A 21,607-nucleotide genomic window follows, 5' to 3' on the forward strand; every position below is an offset into this window, starting at 1 on the left:
CCATGAAGTTGGTTTTGAAAGGAAAGCGTTTCCCAGATGATGCAGCATTGATTTCTGAAGTCACGTCGTGGTTGGAGGACCAACCTGGGGTGTTCTACAAAAACGGTCTCCAGAACTGCATCAAAGGATAGGAGAAATGCATAACTCTGGGTGGTTCCTATGTAAAGAAAGACTAATAACTGTGCCAAGTTTCGTTGCTCTACTGCTATGGGAAGTGGGTCAGAGGCATTACTTATTGCACGCCCCTCGTATATTAGGTAAACACTATATCACTTTGTTTTCATTAATATATATATATATATATATATATATATATATATATATATATATATATATATATATATATAACAATGCTTACAACTTCATGGTCTCTCTTTAACACCACCTACCAAGTTATCTCTTTTAGAACAAGTCTGATAAATTATCCCTCTGTCTAAAAACTATTTCTACTAAAATATGTTTGATTTCTTCAACTGGACTATATGTTATTGTTTGATTTAAATTTACATATTAAGAACGATTACAAGATAATTAAAATCTAATCATGATATCCAATGTTGCCTTGCCATCGATAAAAAAACAGAAGAGTTGAAACTTCTCTCTATCTCTCCCTGTCTCTCTTACCGAAGCCTTTTATTTACTTCTTTAATTTCCCTTCTCTCTTTCTATATCTCTCTCGAATATCTCCCCCGGGTTGATCTTTATCTATTTCTGATAATTGGTTAAATATAAGCAAAAAGAAAAAAAAAATAGAGAAAACTGACTGAATACTTGACCTAGTTTTAGTGCTGGTTTTGAAACAGTTATCAAGAAGAACTAAAAATGTAATACTGAAGCTACCTTTCTGAATAAGGTACAGTAATGCCAGCAAATTGTACTTTGTCACATGTGATCCAAAAAATGGCAGCCATCAAAAGTCCAATCGTCAAAGTAGAAATAGACATTCGACATTTTCCGATGATATCGAGGTTTAGTCTCTTGCAAATGTATCCACCCAAGAAGTAACCACCGGCAGCGGAAGGAATTCCAATGAAACCTACAAAAATAAGCATTATCTATATATTAATACGATAGCGTGTGTGTTCTTTTGCGTGTCACGCTTACATCTTTCTCCTTCTGAGTGATTGTCGTTTCATTGTTATGACCTTCAATTTCTTGTAATAAATACTTTTACCAAGAACTCTTTATAAGTTTTGGTTTTGGTTTCAATTATAGTTGATGGCACTCAAGTCATCTATTTTTTTTATAAATAATTTTACTAAGAATTTTTCATAAGTTTTGTGTTTCGGTTTCGATTATAGCTGAAGGAAATCAATATATATATATATATATATATATATATATATATATATATATATATATATATATATATATATATATATATAAATTCAAGCTGATGCACCCAAGTTATATAGATATATTGTTTTTATTTTTGAAATCACAACTTTATAAGAATCAAATTGACTCTATAATAATATATACAAGCATATTGGAGCGTATTTTATGACAGGGCGTCCCTGCTACCTCAGATAAATACCTTGGAAGTTTTAACAAAAAAGCTATAATAATACCAGGGCGTCTCCATTTAAGCTGAACATCCAAAGAATGCCAACATCAACATCTGAAAGAGTCCTCTGTGTAATTTCCACAGATCCCGCTAGTTAAAACTATTATCTTTTTTTTTCTACTTGAAAAAACGTAGAAATATAGAAAAGGCACTTCTCCTCTCTTTCTCTCTTTCATTTTCAGATGAGACTAATTACTCAATATATTGAATTTTTGGTGCTTGTCTATAATTGCATGAAGATGTCATATTCCCCAAATCACGTAAATCGATCAAGTATTTTTTTATTTAAAAAAATCAAATATTATTACACATTTTAGCGAAGAATTGCTTCACGCCATCTTGTTTTAGACTGATACGCTACTAACGACACCTGTCGGAAATATAGGATCAACAAGGGCAGACAAGCGACTTGGAAACAATGGCAAAATCCTTTATTTTTTTTCTTAAGTGCCGAAAACACTTTTTTTTATTATACAAATACAAAATAATAAGTTAACATAACGAATTCTTTTCCTTTTGTTTTGCCATTTTTGTTTCACAGTCGATTGTTGATCCTATATTTCCGACAAGTATACGGTTAAAAAATACTTTTCTTGCATAAAACAAACTAACAATAAAAAAAAATTATGAATAAAATCTATTAAACATTTATTCGTTATACACGGTCAGTTTTCTGGTTTTATTTATTTCTTTTTTCCCATTTGTACTTTTTTCCACTTCGTTTTGTTTGTTTGTTTGTTTCATTGTTTGTTTGTTTCTTTGTTTGTTTCTTCGTTTAGTTTTTTCCTGTACTCTGCGGCTGACGCTGATGACTGCCGGTCTCGCCCGATCAATGCTTGACGGGAATTCACGATAATTGGTGTCAAATTAAGCAGAAGTACCTTCATTTTCCCTACTTTTTTTCACTTTTTCTTGGGCCCTAAACACTTACAAATGATTTCTTAACACCCTTTCTTACATTTTCCCCCAGTTTTTGCCATTAATTCTTTCAATTTTACGCGCATAAAACACATAAAAATAAAAGTATACATATTTGGGTCCTTTTGTTTACCAGGGATACTCCCGTCATATATTAACTAAACCGGGGGGGGGGCATCTATAAATATAAAAGCGAAACTGTGTGTGTGTTTCGCTTCTTCTTGTGTATGTCCGCGAATGCTTTGGCTTGCACGTCAGACGTCCTCGCACCTGTTTATTGCGATTCATAAACCTTCATATAACGCCCTATCAGTTCCTCTCCATCGTGGCATAGATGGTTAGGTGATTGGCTTTTTCCCCCTTTCGTTTCCACTTTTGCGTCAAGGCTTTGGGGTTCAATCCGACCTTCCGACCAAAACTTTTTTTTTCTTTTACACCTCTTTTAATATACACACCTCCAAACACCAAAATTTGATTACAAAGAACTATATATATATATATGGCCTAACGGTTAACGCACCGGACTGTGGTAAACATGGTCTGAGGTTCGATCCCTAGAACCAGTTGAACTACGCTGACGAGAGGTAATGACCTTGAAACACGCGTGTACGTAGATTACTGTTTTAAATATATATATATATATATAATTGATTGTAGATTACTGTTTTAAATATATATATATATAATTGGATTACTTTATATATATATATATATATATATATATATATATATATATATATATAAAGTAATCCAATTTTTTTATATATAAACAAGCAGGGGGGGGGGGCTTTCCCGGGCGTAAAATGCGGTTAAATATGATATTTTTATTCGTCCAGATTTCATATATATCATTATTAGGACAACAGCATATATATATATATATATATATATATATATATATATATATATATATATATATATATAATCCACATACAGTACTGCTTCGCCGTTTCACAGCTCATCAGTGCGGCTAGACAGGCAACTACCTCAAGCCAGGATTGAAACCCGACCGTTTGTACGACAGTCAAGGCTCCTAACCACTACGCTATCGGCGGCTGCTGAGTCGTGAGTTTAACGATGTTTTGACATGGTCCGAAATACCTAAACTCGATTTGTTTACACAGAGCATCGCTTATACGCTTATGGTAATTCGTGTATCACTTCATAATATGCTCAAATCAAGATAATGAAATCAAAAAGATGTAGTGTTTACCTGATATACACAATGGTAAACTATAATCTAATATAAATACCAGTATTCCTGTATAGATAATTTAAATCTTAGTACTATATATATATATATATATATATATATATATATATATATATATATATATATATATATATATATATAACTACTTCATTTATTCACATAAATTTAATATACGAAAGTATAGATTTATGCGTAAACTTTAAGTATTTACTTCAAAAGTGCTCAATACGTAGGTAGAGCTAGTTAGTAATTTATAAAATATATATGGCGATTAAGCTACATTGAACGTCAGGCTTATGCGCGAATTCTGTGGTTGCTTCTTGTTTTTATATATGTTGAGGATTTCTAGTTGGCCAATCAGCTTTCTAGTATCCACCGCGCCCCTTCCTATCAGCCAATGGACATGCATTTTATCAAACAAAGGATCTGTTTTAGAACTAGGTTAGTGGTTTTAGGTAGACGTTCTCCTTTTTTTTTTCCTATAGTTGGATGAAACGCAGAATATTCAGTGTAGCTTAATCGCCATATATATTTTATAAATTACTATATATATATATATATATATATATATATATATATATATATATATATATATATATATAATACTAGCTGGACGTCCGACTGTCATTTCAACGGGAGAGTTTCGATCCTGGCTTGAGGTAGTTGCTTGTTTAGTTAGCCGCACTGATGAGCTGTGGTACAGCGAAACAGGACTGTATGAGGATCACTATATATATATATATATATATATATATATATATATATATATATATATATATATATATATATATAATGTTGGGAAGATTACTCGGAAAATTCGGGAAACAATTATTTTAACTATTTTTTGTTTGTTTTTGTTCAAGACTAATTTTTCCATTGCTGATACTATTGAAAAGAAAATGCATTGATTTTAAACTATCAGAAAAACTAAAACCTACAGAATACCGTACAAGTGTATATATCCACATATGGACTTTTACGGTAATCTGAAAAATTAAAAATAAAAATAAAAATAAAAATCAACTCTAAAGCTATATTTATAGAGATAGAAAAAAAATTGAATCTGCAATTGTATCCGAATCGGGAAAATATTAGAATCGTCCCATCATATATATCGTATATTCATAAAGGTTGGCGTCTTGTGACGATTGCAGATTAACCAATGCCTGCGATATTAGCCTAGGACATGAGAGAATGTGTATGAGCTGAAGATGAGATTATTTGGTTACTACGAGGATGGACAAGATCACACTTGACAAAAGACAGAGATGAAAAATATGAATGAACAAGTAATCTTACCAGCTATCATCGAAGACCAAGAAGCTGTGAGGTTGAACTGATTCTCGAGAAATTTTGGAAGAAAAGTTGATATTCCAGAAAGCAAAATCCCTTCACCCGCTGAGGCCAGAGAAATCAATATGAAGCATGGATTGCAAATAAGACTGCATATCATCGTCGGCAATTCTTTCAGAGAAATTCCTTTGTTAGGATGCTCCAATTCGACGACCTTGTGGCCTTGGTGAGCCTCGTTTTCACGAGATTCTCGAATTTTTTGTGCAACTAAAAATAAAAATACATAAAAGCATAGATAAAAGCATTCTCTAACTCTATCTGCCTGTCTGTCTGTCTATCGTTATCTCTGTGTCTCCGTCTCCCTCTCTCTCCTTCTCTCCTTCTCTCTCTCTCTCACTCACCCCCCCTCTCTCTCTCTCTCTCTCTATATATATATATATATATATATATATATATATATATATATTGAGAGATTGTTCGATGTTCTTCACAGATCATTTTCACGGAGAGCCATCAAGATCTGAAGTCAAGCATCTCATCTTAACTTACCAATCATGCAGCGCATATTAAGTGGCTTAATCCTGCTATTCTTTATTATACAAACATTGTTGGTTACATATGTGCATACATGTTTTAGTGGCATATCAATTCAAAGATGCCACTTCACCAGACCTCCTAAAAAAGGAGCGATATTAAAACGAGAGTCAAAATGACATTTTATATAAAATTTTATATAAAATATTCTGGTGTTGTTTACGCTCTAGAAGAAAGTAGGATGTATACTTTGTGAATATGAGCAGTAAGGATTTTGGAGAGAGGTGTGGCGAAGGAATGGAGTAGCGATGGGGGTGAAGGATGAGAGGAGAGTACAATCCCGTGTCACAGCGGAGAGATGTTAGTATACTTTAACTTGGCTTTTGTTTATTGGCCCACGTTTTCGCTTTGATCTAAAGTAATGTTATACTTTATCGCCGCTACTTCCCTACCTTAGGTTTTTATGATTGTTTTTTTTTCTTTTCTGGTAGCGACTTCATTTTCTGTCTATTTTATTAACACGTTCTATTTATTTATTTGTTTATTATTTTTCGCTTTTCTATCCGTTCCTTTGTCTTCAAATTATTTATATATGTGTTTATTTCTAAGATATATGTCCATATGGTCAAATTAACAGTCAGTTGAGTAGATTTATAGGCTTACTTATATGATTTAAATGAAGGTGGTACACTGGGCGTTATATTTTTCCCTATACCGCGGTGTCTGAAGTAATTACCGTGGCCAAGGTTTCATATCTATATATAAACTTAATTTCGATAGTTGTCATTCTTTCATTTGGGTTGTTTATCCCTTACTCAATACTATATATATATATATATATATATATATATATATATATATATATATATATATGTGTGTGTGTGTGTGTGTGTGTGTGTGTGTGTGTGTGTGTGTGTGTTTATGCTTTGTTATAGGGATAGGTTCTTCAGACCATATACATGCAAACAGGTACATAATAGCATGTATTTTGTATATATATAAAAATATGTGCGGAAATTCTAAAATAGCCAATATTTTTATGGAGCAATTTCGGTTTTTGATTGGTCACTAGCAGCACGTAGCTCCATTTGATTGGTCAATTCCTATCGCCAATGTCTGTAAGTATAACCTTCCAATTTTCTTTAATCATATTCTCATATTATATAAAAATATTGCAACACTAATTAATGTTAATAACTGTGAAATAACATAATTGAAAAATAAAGAATTTTCAAGTTGAAAACTAGATTTTATTTATGAGAAATTTAAAAGGTTAAAAATTAAGATAATAAAATTTAAAATATTCATGAATAAGAAATTAAAGATTAAAAATGAAGGTGAAAAGTTATATAATAAACCATTAAAAATTAAAGATATTCAATATAATGTATTAAGGAAAGACTACAAGTTTTAGCATGTAAGCAAATAGAATAACCAGTGCGTCTATTTTTGTACATATTTGATAATAATAATAATAATAATAATAATAATAATAATAATAATAATAATAATAGGGGTTACATAACATATACTCGCATACAGCAATGTATATATAGCGATATCAGATGTTGAAATATTTAAGTAAACCATATTTTAGCATAAAACTGTTTTGCTTATAATCCATTAGAATCTCATTTCTATGATTTAATAAATTTCCCTGTCATCAAATCTAATCTCTAGATTTTCATTTCAGCATAAATAGATGAAATATTTCACAAACTTTGCCCCTTTTTAAGATTCTCTACTGTATCGTCGTTGTTATCACATTATTAATACATATATCGAATTGAAGATGTACCTACAGATAAGTAATATCTTTATATATTTGATTATAAAAGGAGAGTCTATGATTATATAATCTGCGTTAAACGAATTTACAGTACTGATATGTAGACTTTTTTTAGCATCAGGTTTTCTTTATTACATATTTTTCCGAATTATACTATTTAGTTAAAAAGACATTTATTCTGTAGAAAATATTCGTGTTTTTTTTGTTTGTTTTTTTACAATTTTCTTCATTTTTTTTCAGTTTTAGCTAAATAATCATCTATATATAAATAATACGTTTGGTCATTTCGACCGTTATCATGGTTTCCCTAATATGAAAATGGAATATTCCAAATGCCTAATAAACAATTGTTTAAAATCAACAGTAAAGATTTGGTGTTAAAAATGATAGCCACATTCTGATTGGATAAGAAAAATGGTAGCCACATTCTAATTGGATAAAAGAAATCTCATGGCGGTTTTAACTTTCAGTTCAACTGATTCACGCCTAAACTAATTAACCGATCATTATGGATTTTATGTATATGTATATGTTTATATTTGTATGGGCACGATCTACACCTAAACTAATTAACCGATGATTACGAATTTTATATATGTGTATATGATTATATATGCACATACATAATATTCATGATGATTGGTTCATTAATTTAGGCGTGAATAATTGTATAAACATATACACATATTGTCGATTAAATATTTCTATCATTGCGTGGAATTTCCACCGGTCCTACAAGTTTATATTATTATTAATCAAGTTATTTAATTTATTTTATATGTTTTTGATTTTATTTTTCAAATTGTCAGCCCATCTACTACTGATGGGTAGTTTGGCAGACAACGTACGTTTACGAGAATAAGGAATTTTTGTCCTGTTTATTATGTTTTACTATTTATTTATTTATTTTTTTACTAAGAGGGATCAGGATTAATGAGTGTCAGGTAGCCAGTAAGACAGCTTCGTGATGATAGGTAATGGTGGATCTTGGGTAGTGTTTTAATAAGAGAGCGGCTCAACAAGAATTTGTTTACATTAGACTTGAAAATAGTCATGTTATAGTCAGCTGGGAAGCATCCACGCGTTCCACAGATGGATAGTTCTAGAAAAAAAAACTTTGCTAATGGAAATTTTGTTTAGTTTGAGGCACATACTGAGAATAAAGGTCACAGTTGTTGTATCTAGGCGTGTATCTGTTACGAATGTTCTACAGGGAGAAGCCATAGATAGAAGCTCAGTCGAGCCATGAAAATAACAATGCAACAGGGATTAAATTCTTAATTATATGCATCACACAAAATAAACACGCATATGTATGTATGTGAATGTTTATACTCACTCGGTAGTTCTTTTGCATAGCCTAAGAGAATAGGCCCAATCAGTATAGACAATGTTCCTGATATAAGAAAAGAGATCCACCAAGCTCCGACCCATTGAGTACTCGTACTGTTTAGGGAACATTTAAAAAATGTTTAAATCTTTGTGAATAAATAAGCTCAAAATTCAATATTAAAAATAGTCTTTAGAAATTTACATTTTTTAAAATAAAAATTCCAAAATTAATAGTAAAAAATAAATCAAATATATTTCGAAAATTCAAATAAGTTTGTTTTAAATGAATTAAATTAAAGCACGCGTCAGCCATTGTTAACAAGTGTTAGTAAAGTTCAAAATGATTGACATTGTTCATGAAACTTTGTGATGAATTTTTCTCCATGGAAAAAGGATAAAATAATCATTGAAAGATAAATACGAGAAATTAGTATTTATATTTATTATATTATATTTATGTTTATATATTTATATTTATAATATATCAGTGACATATGTGCACATATGTTTCAGTGAAGTCTCAATTCAAGGAAAACACTTCATCAGAAACTGGGTCGCAGAGCAGTGTTCTAGCATGATAATGACCCAAAACACACATCCAAGACAACCACTGCTTTTCTGAAGAGACTGAGGGTGATGAACTTGCTAAACCTGTCTCCAGACTTGGACCCAAAAGAACATCTTTGGGGCATCCTCAAGCAGAAGGTGGGGGTGCACAAAGTCTCAAATATCTGTCCGCTCTACGATGTCGTAATTGAAGAGTGGAAGATCATTCCAGTGGCTCATGTGAAGACAGAAGAGTAAAGGCAGTTTTGGATAATGATGGTGGCCACAAAAATATTGGGAGTTGACATGTTGTATGTAATTATTGACAATTTTTCGTAAGGGGTGTACTCACTTTTGTTGCCAGGGATTTAGCTTTTAATGGCTATATTTTGTGTTATTTTGAGGGGAAAATAAATTAACTCTGTTATATATTCTGCAAACATAGTACTTTTCAGTGTGTCAAAAAATCATTTTTTCAGTGTTGTCCCATGAAGAGATATACTTTAATATTTGAAGAAATGTGAGGGGTATACTCACTTTTGTGATACACTATATATATATATATATATATATATATATATATATATATATATATATATATATATATATATATGAAATCTTTAAAAAAAACTTTTGAAGGATGAATATAAAAGGTAAAATATTTTCCTATGTTTTTCTACATAAGGAAAATCGACTCCATACTGTTCACTGTTAAAGTGTTTTTTATTCAATAAGTCTGACGAAAGGCTATTCTTGTGAAAATTTTCAAACGACATAATGTTTGAATTTGTCCGAATAGTTTTGAAACAATTGTAACTAACGATGAAATACACTATTTGTTGCTATCATTCTATTCCTTGATGTTTTTTGTTAAAACAATATATGAACGCTCAATTATGAAATATGATAATTTTGTAGCTTACAGTTAAAGTCATCTCAGTTTGACTTAAAACTTATTGGTAGATGAACGTTTACCGAATTTTCAACTATATAAACCCTGTTAAATTCGGAATACTATAAATAAGATTATATATATATATATATATATATATATATATATATATATATATATATATATATATATATATATATATATATACACATATATATCTGTGGAAGTGTATTTTATTTCCTTATAATATATACCAATCCTTATTTAAGAAGCTCAGTGTAATTACAGAGCAATAAGAATACGCATGCGTGACGTAATAGCTATTGTTCGTGTTTTAATTTTTAGCCCTGCAGCAAACATTTCTTCATAGGTCAAGACTTAAGGTCAACTGAAAAAGTAAATCGTAAGCTAGTTTTAGTTTCGATTCCCGGTAGAGGTGCACGAGTCATTTTTTTTTTTAATCATTACTATGTATTGGGTCCAATATAATATATTAATACTAAATAGGAAATCTGTATTAATCAGAACATCATTTTTAAGAGAATTTTATTACCGGGCAATGTCGGGCGGCCTGCTAGTATATATTAGTGACCTGGAACAGCCACAGCGGAGACAACAGAAGCAGTAAAACTTAAGCTGGCTGCTAGGACACTATATATACAAATGTGACATTTGCCCTTAAGGTCACACATTATCGTTTAAACAAGTGGGGGTTCACTTTTCTAGATTAATTTAACGTAAAATGAGCACCCACTTTATGACCAAATAGGCTATAAAGTAGGTGTTTATCTTATGTTAAATTAATATAAAAAATGATTCCTCACTTTTCAAAACTATACTTTATTCAAATCATTGAAATTACTAATTTCCCGGGATTTCAACTGTTGTTTTCGTTTCCAGCACCCTCGAAAACCTATCATAGGGGTAACTTTAAAGGATCTTTTGTGGCTGCATCTTTCCAATATTTCAATCATAGTCATTTGTTTTCCTAGTTTTGCATATGAATTACAAAATATCTTATATTTCCCTCTAACCTCTGGACTTGATGGAGGGGAGACTAAAACTTGCTGCTATGGTTTCAAATGATTTGAAATAACAGTAAGACGAAACTTGATTTCAAATATTTCTCATATGTTATATCTCTCCTCTTTGGTATTCATACGTAAAGCAAATTATTTGATACTGAAGATATTCACAATCGTACCCTATTTCCAAAAGAGGGGAAATATAACATACAAGAAATATTTAGAATCAAGTCTCCCCTTGCTGTTATTTCAGATTATTTTAAACCATAGCAGGAAGTTTTAGTCTTCCGTACATCAAGTCCAGAGGTTTTGGGGGATATATATATATATATATATATATATATATATATATATATATATATATATATATATATATATAGTGGTATAGTGGGTATTCTACTAGTATATATATATACTATAATTATTAAAGTAAATATATATATATATATTATATGTAGTGGTATAGTGGGTATTCTACAAGAGTATATATATATATATATTATGTAGTTGTATAGTGGGTATTCTGCTAGTATATATATACATACATACATACACACATATATATATATATATATATATATATATATATATATATATATATATATATTAGTAGGTATATTTGGTAAAAAAAACGGGGGGGGGGAATACTCAATACTTAAGTAGAGCTAAATATATTTTTATTATTTTAACCTCGTTTTTTTTTCTTAAATCATTACAAATTGTTTCAGTCAACAGGACAATATTATCCTGCCAATCTCTTCAGATAATTCAAGTTAAAGGAAACAATTTGTAATGATTAAAGCAACAAAAAATAACGATGTTGAAATAATAAAAACACACATACACACATATACACACACACACTCTCTCTCTCTCTCACACACACACACACACACACACATATATATATATATAGATATAGATATATATATATGAAGAGTTCGCATGCAAAACGCAATAAATGCCCTTTTAAAAATTACGACAAGTGTAGCATTTAAATATTCGATCACATCCCAATATGTTTTACATCATATGATGCAGGTATTATTTAATTTTCTTTCAATTAAAATAAGTTTTAGTCAGGGTCAAGGTTTAATATTTTTGTTATTTAATTTCCAATTAAAACACATAGGATTTATCGCGTTTTGTATTCAAACTCTTCACATAATTTTAGTCAGGTAAAATTATAACGATGTTTATATTTGAGGACTACAAGATTTCATGGTTGGGAACTAATACTGAATTGGAACAATGTTTCTTTGAAAAATAAATGAATCTGATGGGTTGTAAAAATAAATGAATCAATTCAAATACTTTATTAGAACGTATTTGAATTGATTCATTTATTTTTACAACCCATCAGATTCATTTATTTTTCAAATTTTTTATTTTGCAGCCAATTTTGTAATCGAATACTTACGGAGACAAGGTTACTGCTTTTAGATCTACATACATACGAAGGAACTGGCCGCCCAAAATATAACCTAGCGCCGGTCCAAGCGTGGCAAAGAACATCATAATACCTGAAATTGAAAATAAAAATAGTTAGTCTGGCACGAGGTGAGAGCGTTATAATGTTGCGAACGAAATTGATATTTATTATTATTTGGATTTTTCGGATCATTTTATTTTCAACATGTTTCCGCCTTTTTAAGGTCCACATGAACCCTTGGCAAAACAGATAAAGGTGTTGACTAACAATCAGTTCTAAGAGACAATCAATTGGAGGTTGAAGCTTCAATCCTTACTACAGGTGATAATAAATAATAGTAATCTTATATTTAACACGTTTACCAGGTTATGACTGATGGAACGAGAACAATATACTTTCGTGTATTATTTTAAATTTTATATAGATTACTTGGTCAGATATAAAGATTCTTATGTTCAGAGTGCACATGAAGACGAGCTGAGGTTATCTTATCCGAAACTTTATGGAAATAACAATCCATCGTAGCTCGAATCATGTAAATAATTTATGGTTTATTTTTGCTATTCAAAACTTGTTTGATATTTGAATTATTCAGACTAGCGGGACATGTGGAAATTCCACGGCGGACACTTTCATATGTAATATATTGATGTTGGCATTCTGTGGGTGTTCAACGTAAATGGAGACGCCCTGATATTATTGTAGTTCTTTTGTTAAAACTGCAAAAGCATTTATCTAGGGTAGCAAGGACGCCCGACGTAGCCCGATCATAAAATGCGCTAAGTATGATATTTTAGTTAATACAGATTTCGTATATATAATTATAGAGTCAATTTTCTATCAATTCTTATATATTATAAAGTTGTGTTTTCAAAAATAAAAATATATCCATATGACTTGGGTGCATCAGCTTCAATCGAAAACCAAAACTTATGAAGGAAAAAATATTTGCATATATATTACTTGCGTTCCTTCAGCTGTAATCGAAACCGAAACCAAAACTTATGAAGAGTTCTTGGTAAAATTATTTATTATGAGAAATGGAAGGTCATAAAAATTAAACGGCACTCACCCGAAAAAAAAATGTAAGCGTAACACACAAAATAACACACACACTATCGTATTAATATACAGATAAATATTTTCACCTTTCTTTTTTTCACAACGTTCGATCGATGTAACCTCCGACTTTCTTTAGGTCCACATCGACCATATCACACCAGATAAAGGCGTTGACTAACTATCAGTTCTAACTATCAGTTCTAACTGACAGTCTTATGAAGGTTGAAGATCCAGTACTACTACAGGCGATAATAACCGAGAATAACAGAATACGTTATGAACACTTAACATGGCTGCCAGAAAGCGAAGAACCTATTCTCGTAGAAACAATAAAAGGTTTAGTTTGACATTTCATAAATTTTGCTGAGTTCAACATAAAGATTTTCAAGTTTGCAAAGATTCAGCTGAGAATAGTAGACCGAAAAATTCAAATAATGCAAATGATTAATCCTCATCTAAAAAAAAAAATCTTATGGAAGTTTATTTGGCTTCTTTGGATCATTCGGCCTACTGTTCTCATTTTCAAAATTATTTTCACAACGTTTCTGTCTGTGTAACCTTTGATCTTTCTCATGTGTATCTTGTTGCACTCGGGGATTTTGAACGGAACCCGAGAGTAGCATGCTATCGTTCCGTAATCCAGTCCTAAGTAATTCGTAATTTTATTCTTTGTATCGTCCCCCCCCCCATTTCACCGAGTATTAAACCGTCAATCCCCAGTGGGTCGATACAACTAAATTTTACCTAATACTTTATTCATTATCATGTAGATAATTCTCGTATGAATTTTGAGAGCCTTAAACTTATTCATGTTTTTAGATGTATTATTACTATAGATAAATACTTATTACTATATATATATATATATATATATATATATATATATATATATATATATATATATATATATATATATATATATTCAAACACATCTGATTGAACACGATAGAGTTATTCTTTTATTCCAATCTTTATAGATAAATTTTCAATTTGGCGAGCGGTCTTTTTAATTTCAGTAGGCAAGTTATAAAGAATGGCGCCCAAAATGTGTGGTTCGGTCATATTCTTCTCAAGCGCTTTCTATCGGTGCATCTGATTATCATCAGGATCGATTATTGTTGTTTTCGTTTTCTCTGTCGTGTTCAATCAGATGTGTTTGAATAATGACTTGCTGCCAAAATATACAACTATGTACTTTATTTGTTGATTTTCATTTTACATGTTGTATGCACATCTTGTGTTTTTATTTTCGTTGACTATGTGCGCTTTAAATAAATATTCTTCGTCAGTCCAAACTCGTATCTCTTAGATTTAGGGCACAAGTGCTACCATTATCTTTAATGAACGGTAAGGACACTTACCTATGTACAGTGGGGTTGTTCGTGGTTTGACAATGTCGTCGAGGAATGTGACCCCCAAAGTATACAAGATGCTGCCACCGATGGAGTGTAAGAACTGTCCCAATAGAAACACGTACAAATAGCGTTTTAAGGTGATTCCTTCAGTGTCAGCGGTGCAACTATCGCTACTGTCTGTAAAAAGGAAAAGAAGAGAGGAAAAAAGGGAAATCAAATTAGGATTGTGATGGAAGTAAAATACTGGAGTTGATTGAATTGGGCAAACGTTAACTGCTTCTTTAGTATTATTAAACTGAACTAGTATCGAGGAAAGATAGAGAAAATGCGCTGTTTATTTGGGGTATTCGTAAATGTTAGTGATTACATGGCGTACCTTTTGTTTAACTGTTCAAAAATCAAACTGCAAATCATTTTTAATCACTTTCATCATATTACACCTTTAGTAGACATCATCATCATCATCATCATCATCATCATCATCATCATCATCATCATCGCCTCCGTTCAGTCTCAAAAGATAATGGATACCTTGTGTAAGGGTAGCTGCGTATGTAATTATGAGGCAAAGGCTGCCCAATCTTAACCATACCTCTCCTGAATCGACATGGCTTGAGACCAGTGGCAAGGAGAAGTCTAGGACGACTGGAAACAATCATAAACGGAGAGCATATACAGCACCTGAAATTCCAAATGATCACCCATTATAGTACTGACCAGGTTCATCGTTACTTAATTCGGTGATCTAACGAGAACCGGTTTATCAACGTGATTATGTCGTACACAGTGGAAAAACAGTTGGAAATGACTTATATACCATACATTACGACCATGTAATCCCTACAGCTACCTACCTTGAAAATGCTGCTGTTAAACCTGACATAGTTATATGGAATAAGTCAGAGAGAGTTACAACCTTGATTGAAGTGAGTGTTCCTAATGATGGCGGTCTGAACAGAGCTGAAAGAGAGAAACAGACCAAATACCAAGGTCTCATGTATGATATGAAAAGAAACTGGAATCTTAAGGAGATATCAATCCTACCAGTTATCATAGGTGCAACAGGACTTATGAAGAAGAACCTGAAGTCCTACCTAACTAATATTCCTGGTGAACCAAGTGCAAAAAAGATCCAGACAATTGCACTTAAAGGAACAGCGAGGATACTAAAAAGAGTTCTCGGTTGGTTTAAATGAAAAGCGGGGCAATGTTGGCAGCTGGTTTGGCTGCCCCATACACAGCATTACAATCTTCAAAGGAAGAAAAAAAAAATTAGAATAATGATCCATACAATAAAAATGAACGAATAGGACAGGTAGGAGGAAAAGGAATAAGAAGATAGGAGGAGCAAAGTGCAAAGTAGAAGGAAATGTGTAGGCAAACGAGAAAGAAGGAAACACAGTAAAACGTGAACTCAAATGTCAATATGCAATAATCACATATGCAAATTTAATTTTAATTAGCACTGAAAAAGAAGGTGATACTTATGCATTTACCGACCAGCGATTTCCACGAATTTACTCGGGTTTGCCCGACAGATGACGGGAATAACCGGAAGCGGCCGAACGAACCTTCTTAACTGTTAGACCGCTACGAATAAATGATAAAACGGTAAACAGAAAAAAAAAAAAAAATGGAAATACAATAAATATGAAAAAAGATAACATGAGCCTACTGTAAATTTCATGAAGAAACATTTATTTTTTTGCTTGTCAGAAAAAAAAAAAAATTGTTGGATAAATTTTTTATGTTTACTTTTGACCAAAAGTTTTTGAATAAAACTTTTAAGGTAGAAAGATTTGTGTGTAGTCTTTTTTTTTGTATGTGGGTGTGTATGTGTGTGTGTCTGTGTGTGTGCGTGTGTGCGCGCGTGTGTGTGTGTGTGCATGTGTGCAAACAGCTACGAAATGGAAAAAAGTTGTAAGGAAAGCTTTTTTACAGAAATGTTTTTATATTACTGTTTATTGGTTGAAGGAGGAATCTGTTACAGGCCAGGAAATATTTTCTTTCTCTCCAACGATGGATTATTAACAGGGTCTTCTTCCATTTTTTTTCTGAACAATTTACTTTAATTTTTAATTTAATTTTCTTCTTATATATATATATATATATATATATATATATATATATATATATATATATATATATATATATATATATGCCTGCTTACATTCTTATTGGCTAAAGCTCGAGAGAGCATTTAATATAGCTTACTTATTGTGTATTCGTTTCTACCATTGACATTATCCTGAGCGTTATTTGTATCGCATTGCGATCAGCCGTTTCTGATTATTCCCATCATCCGCCGGGCACACACGAGTAACTTTGTGGAAATCCCGGGTTGGTAAATGCAAAAGTACCAAGAAGTTTAATTTTAACAATAACTGATAATCATGAAAAGGAAAAGAAAGAATAACCATGTATGCAAATTCATTTTATGAGCAAAGATCATGCGTAATCTTGTAGCAAAAAAAAAATAGAAGAAAGGAAAAGAAAATAATTAGTTTTATATTTCTACTGCCATTCGCAGAAGATGCGAAAGTATGGTGTGCACAACCGGACGCTTTCTTTTTTTTAATTCACGATGCCCCTCTACATAATTAGCTACACATTTGGTGTTGTGGTATGCCGGCACCATTAGCTAAAACAGTTAAGAATATAATAACTAACCCACCTCAAGGAAACGACTTGACGTTATGGAAGAAGTCACCAGTTTAAAACGAGTTAGCTGTGACACGCACATTGGAAAACTTGACGACTGGACGTTCATTGATTCAATTAGGGGACCCGATCAACACGAACGATGCACACCGAAATGGGTACAAACTCGCCTATACTTGGCACTGCAGACTCGCTTGCAAACCTTTGTCCAACTGACTTCAACTTTATCGCCTAGACTCTGCAGACGCACTTACAGACTAAGAAGGTACAGATCCATTTGTACTAGCTCAGCAATTTCAATCTTTTGACTTAGACTCTGAAAACACTCCAGCAGACTAAGAACACAATTGTGCTGATCCACTAGCACTCGCTCATCGCTTTCAACCTACCAACGAACAATTGTGCTGTATGACACTAACCTGGTTTTACCTGGTACAATGTTCACACCTGAAAATCCATCTAACACGGACATCTTGTCGTACGTCTCACGGCTTCGGACATATTTTTCGAGACTACCTCCCCCGTGTTCTCGTCCACAAATGATTTCAGCACATGTCCCGAGAAATAAGGATAAATAGACTCATGTATTCATTCGAAATGACGCGGTCCGTGGACCTTTGAGCCCCCCCTATCTGGGGCCATTCAAAGTTTTGGCAAGAAGAAAAAATATTTCAAGCCGAATATAAATGGTCGCACCGGCAGATTAAAGAACAGCCATATTAAGTACAAAACCACCGTGTTGGATGCGCTTGACACAGACATTTTTAACCCTTTACAGTCACCGATAAAAACAACTGAACAAGCAATTCAACGATAGGACAGTTCACTGGCCCAAGAAACTCGCAAGAGATTACTGTACCTAAATTCTATGATCACCTTCTGCTACAGATGCATAAGTGTTAAACGGTGGTGACATTCCCACAACCGTTCTTGGTGGGGAGCCCTGTAGCAGAGAAGAGATCTTCCTATAAGATCGAGCGAGAGTTAAGCTAATTTACATATAAATCGACTCACACAAAGAGCAAAGAATATAAAACCGGTTGACGTCAAAAAGGCAAACGAACACATGCTGCGTATCCACCCCGACAAACGGACCTCGCTAAAGTCTTAATAATAATTGATAATAATAAATGTAAAGATTTTTTCCACTTTTAGTGTAGACACAAAACATATTCCCTTCCTTCGTTGAAAATTAAAAAAAAGATGGAACGTCATTTTAACTCTAAGTTATGTATGTTCGGTGAGAGAGCGAGAGCGAGAGAGAGAGAGAGAGAGAGAGAGAGAGAGAGAGAGAGAGAGAGAGAGAGAGAGATAACGTACACACGCTCGATGGATTTCGCGGTATAAAGAAGCTTCGGTAGAATGAGAGGAAAATAAGAATGTGAAAAGAACAAAGAGTAAAACAAAAAGAAAAGGTAGGAAAAGGAAAGAGGAACGCTGTAATGTTAGCAATGATAAAATGTATTCTCTACCTGTAACGTGGTCTTTATATAAAAAAAACAAAGGTCAGAAAAAAAAACTCGACTCACTTTCGTCTTTTAACAAAATCCTTTATACATGGTATTTCCAACAACGCATTTTCCCTAAATATTTAAACATTACATTTCTCCTTCTTCGGTCGCATGTGTCTTTTGTCTCGAACACGTGCATCTCTTGTCACGTTTCGAACACTTCTCCGAACACCACTTCTCCAAACATCGCTTCTCCGAACACGTGTGTCCTTTTATCTCTACTGTGACATCACTTGGCACAGCCGGCTTGGTCATTTACAGGTCTTTATGCGGCTGCTGGTGCTGCTTCCAGCGTCCGCAGCTCTGTTACATATCTACGTCGAAATTAAAAAATCGACCGCCATCTCAACGTGAAATTATGGATGTCCGAGAACGAAGAGATTGAAAATATGTATATCCGGCGCACTTCATGCTATTAAGAAGGGAATATAGGAGAAGAGTTAACAAATAAGAAGTTGGACAGAACAAGAGTAAAAGAAAAAGAGAGAAAGAAGCGTCGTAAAAGTCTTTTTTTATAGGTAAAGGATCACATCAGGTGTCAAGTACTTTCTGAAATGGTAGAGGATTCATTTTTCCATCGACCTTAGAAACGGACTGGATGTACGACATACAGTTTTGATCTGAGGTGAATATCAGACCTAGTAGCTTATCAGAATAAAGGGCTTCTTCAAAAATTAGGATTATTCATATTAATTAGAAAAAACAAGTATCCGAGCATTTGTGGTAAAAAGAGAGAAGCTTGGTTTTAGAGGTGTTAAATGTAACAAGACACCCTTTTCTCTGAAGAGAAAGAATCAGCGAGATCGTGATGCTTATATGGTTTTTTGTATTTATATTGTACAGTAGAAATTTGATTCCCCCTATCCTTTATTCTTCACTGAAACCTCTCTCACACAATAGCCTCAGTCTTTTCTATAAATATTATTATATTGTTTTCTTCATGTTTATTTTATCTATTCCCTGTTTCTTTTGTTCCATCTCGTTTGGCTCGTTATTCTAGTAGTCTTCAGGAATTCGCTGTTTTGATAATCTCATTGTAATACAGCTTCCTATTCCAGAAGCTTTGTTCAAGAATCGCAGACTTGTGGAACTCTCTCCCTGCTGACTGTTTTCCTTCTACCTATAACCTAATGTTTGTAAAGACTAAGATAAATAGGCATCTTCTATCTTTTCAATAAGCATATTTTGTTTATGTTGTGACATTTCCAACATAAGGCATCTGGTAGTGTCTCTGGTCGAAATGAACATAGAAGATAAAAGGATAAAGAAATACAGATAAGAATAGCAGTATAATAACGACACTTACTTGAACAGGTAGATGTGTCTGTTTTCTGCCAATGGTAATCATCAGTTGTGAAATGTGGGACGGCCATTATGAATGATCCGAGACCAAGAGCGATGAATCCGCAACCAAGCCAACGCGGTTTATAACCAACAGATCCCATAAATGTTACAAACAGCGCCATAGGTGCCGCGCCCACGTCATAAATACTAGCGATCCAACCGGATTGACTACTGGAAAAGCCGAACCTTCGTTCCAACGTGCTCATATTCACATTAATTACGCCATTGACGATAAATCCTGAAGAAAAGATAAAAGAACAAACGAAAGAGTAAAAATATTCCCTATTACATTTTATATTAAGCTTTACATGTGTAATGTTAGGTATGTTTATTCAAGCTGGCATTTGCAACCAGTTACTGGGAACTTAAATAAAGCGGCTGCTACCCAATAATAGATGTGAAAAATAGTTCGATGTGCCAGTAGATGTACACATTTAGACGACCCGTGTAGATTATGTTTGAATGAGAAATTTGAAATCATACTTTAAAAATCTCCCAAATCTATTAAACTGCAAAAGTGAAATAGCAAACAACTGTATATACAAAATATACTTTACCTTAAGATAACAATACATAATAAAAAGAAAATAAACAAATAATAAAAAATAAGCTAAACCAACGAAAGAAATCACAACGTATAATAAAATGACTAGAAACAAAACTATTCCAAGCAAACGCGTGTTAAAATAAGGCCACCTGTTAAGTCGATACATTTAAAAAAAGAAGTGCGTCATCCCCATATAAACCACAAAAATTAAAAAGATATCCACTAAAGGTCACCCTGACCTGTGTTTGAAAGAAGCTTACCTATTGGCTAAAGAAATATTCACCATGGTAGGGAATAACAACAAATCTGATTTTTAGCTCTCTAGGCCACACACATAGATATGTAAAACAATTAGTAACACGAATTCCATGCAAGTAGTCTGGCGTTTCCTTACGAGGATGAAACGCGGGCGCCTATGTGTAGCTTAATTTTCATAAATACATTTTTATAATTACTACCTAACTCTATTTAAGTATTGAGTGCTTTTGAAGTAAATACTGAAAATCTATACATAATATATAATATCTCCTTATACTATATACGCACACAATCTCTCTTTCTCTCTCTCCTTTTCTCTCTCTCTCTA

The 21,607-nt window shown here is 32.7% G+C and overlaps 1 protein-coding gene across 2 annotated transcripts in view; it reads right to left on the reverse strand.

Moving 5' to 3' along the window:
• The window catches only part of LOC145293034 (solute carrier organic anion transporter family member 4A1-like), a 74,647-nt gene that overhangs the window by 12,453 nt on the left and 40,587 nt on the right, over positions 1-21,607 (reverse strand). For both annotated transcript variants that reach the window (XM_080139336.1, XM_080139345.1), the window contains exons 3-8: positions 20,437-20,712; positions 14,965-15,135; positions 12,530-12,632; positions 8,654-8,760; positions 4,998-5,258; positions 841-1,036 (exon numbers count right to left, since the gene is read on the reverse strand). In XM_080139336.1, the coding sequence (XP_079995462.1) occupies positions 841-1,036; positions 4,998-5,258; positions 8,654-8,760; positions 12,530-12,632; positions 14,965-15,135; positions 20,437-20,712 (1,114 nt within the window). The remainder of the gene's footprint in view (positions 1-840; positions 1,037-4,997; positions 5,259-8,653; positions 8,761-12,529; positions 12,633-14,964; positions 15,136-20,436; positions 20,713-21,607) is intronic.

This window comes from Euprymna scolopes, chromosome 2, assembly GCF_053919585.1.
Source record: "Euprymna scolopes isolate OS-2025 chromosome 2, ASM5391958v1, whole genome shotgun sequence".
NCBI lineage: Eukaryota > Metazoa > Mollusca > Cephalopoda > Sepiida > Sepiolidae > Euprymna > Euprymna scolopes.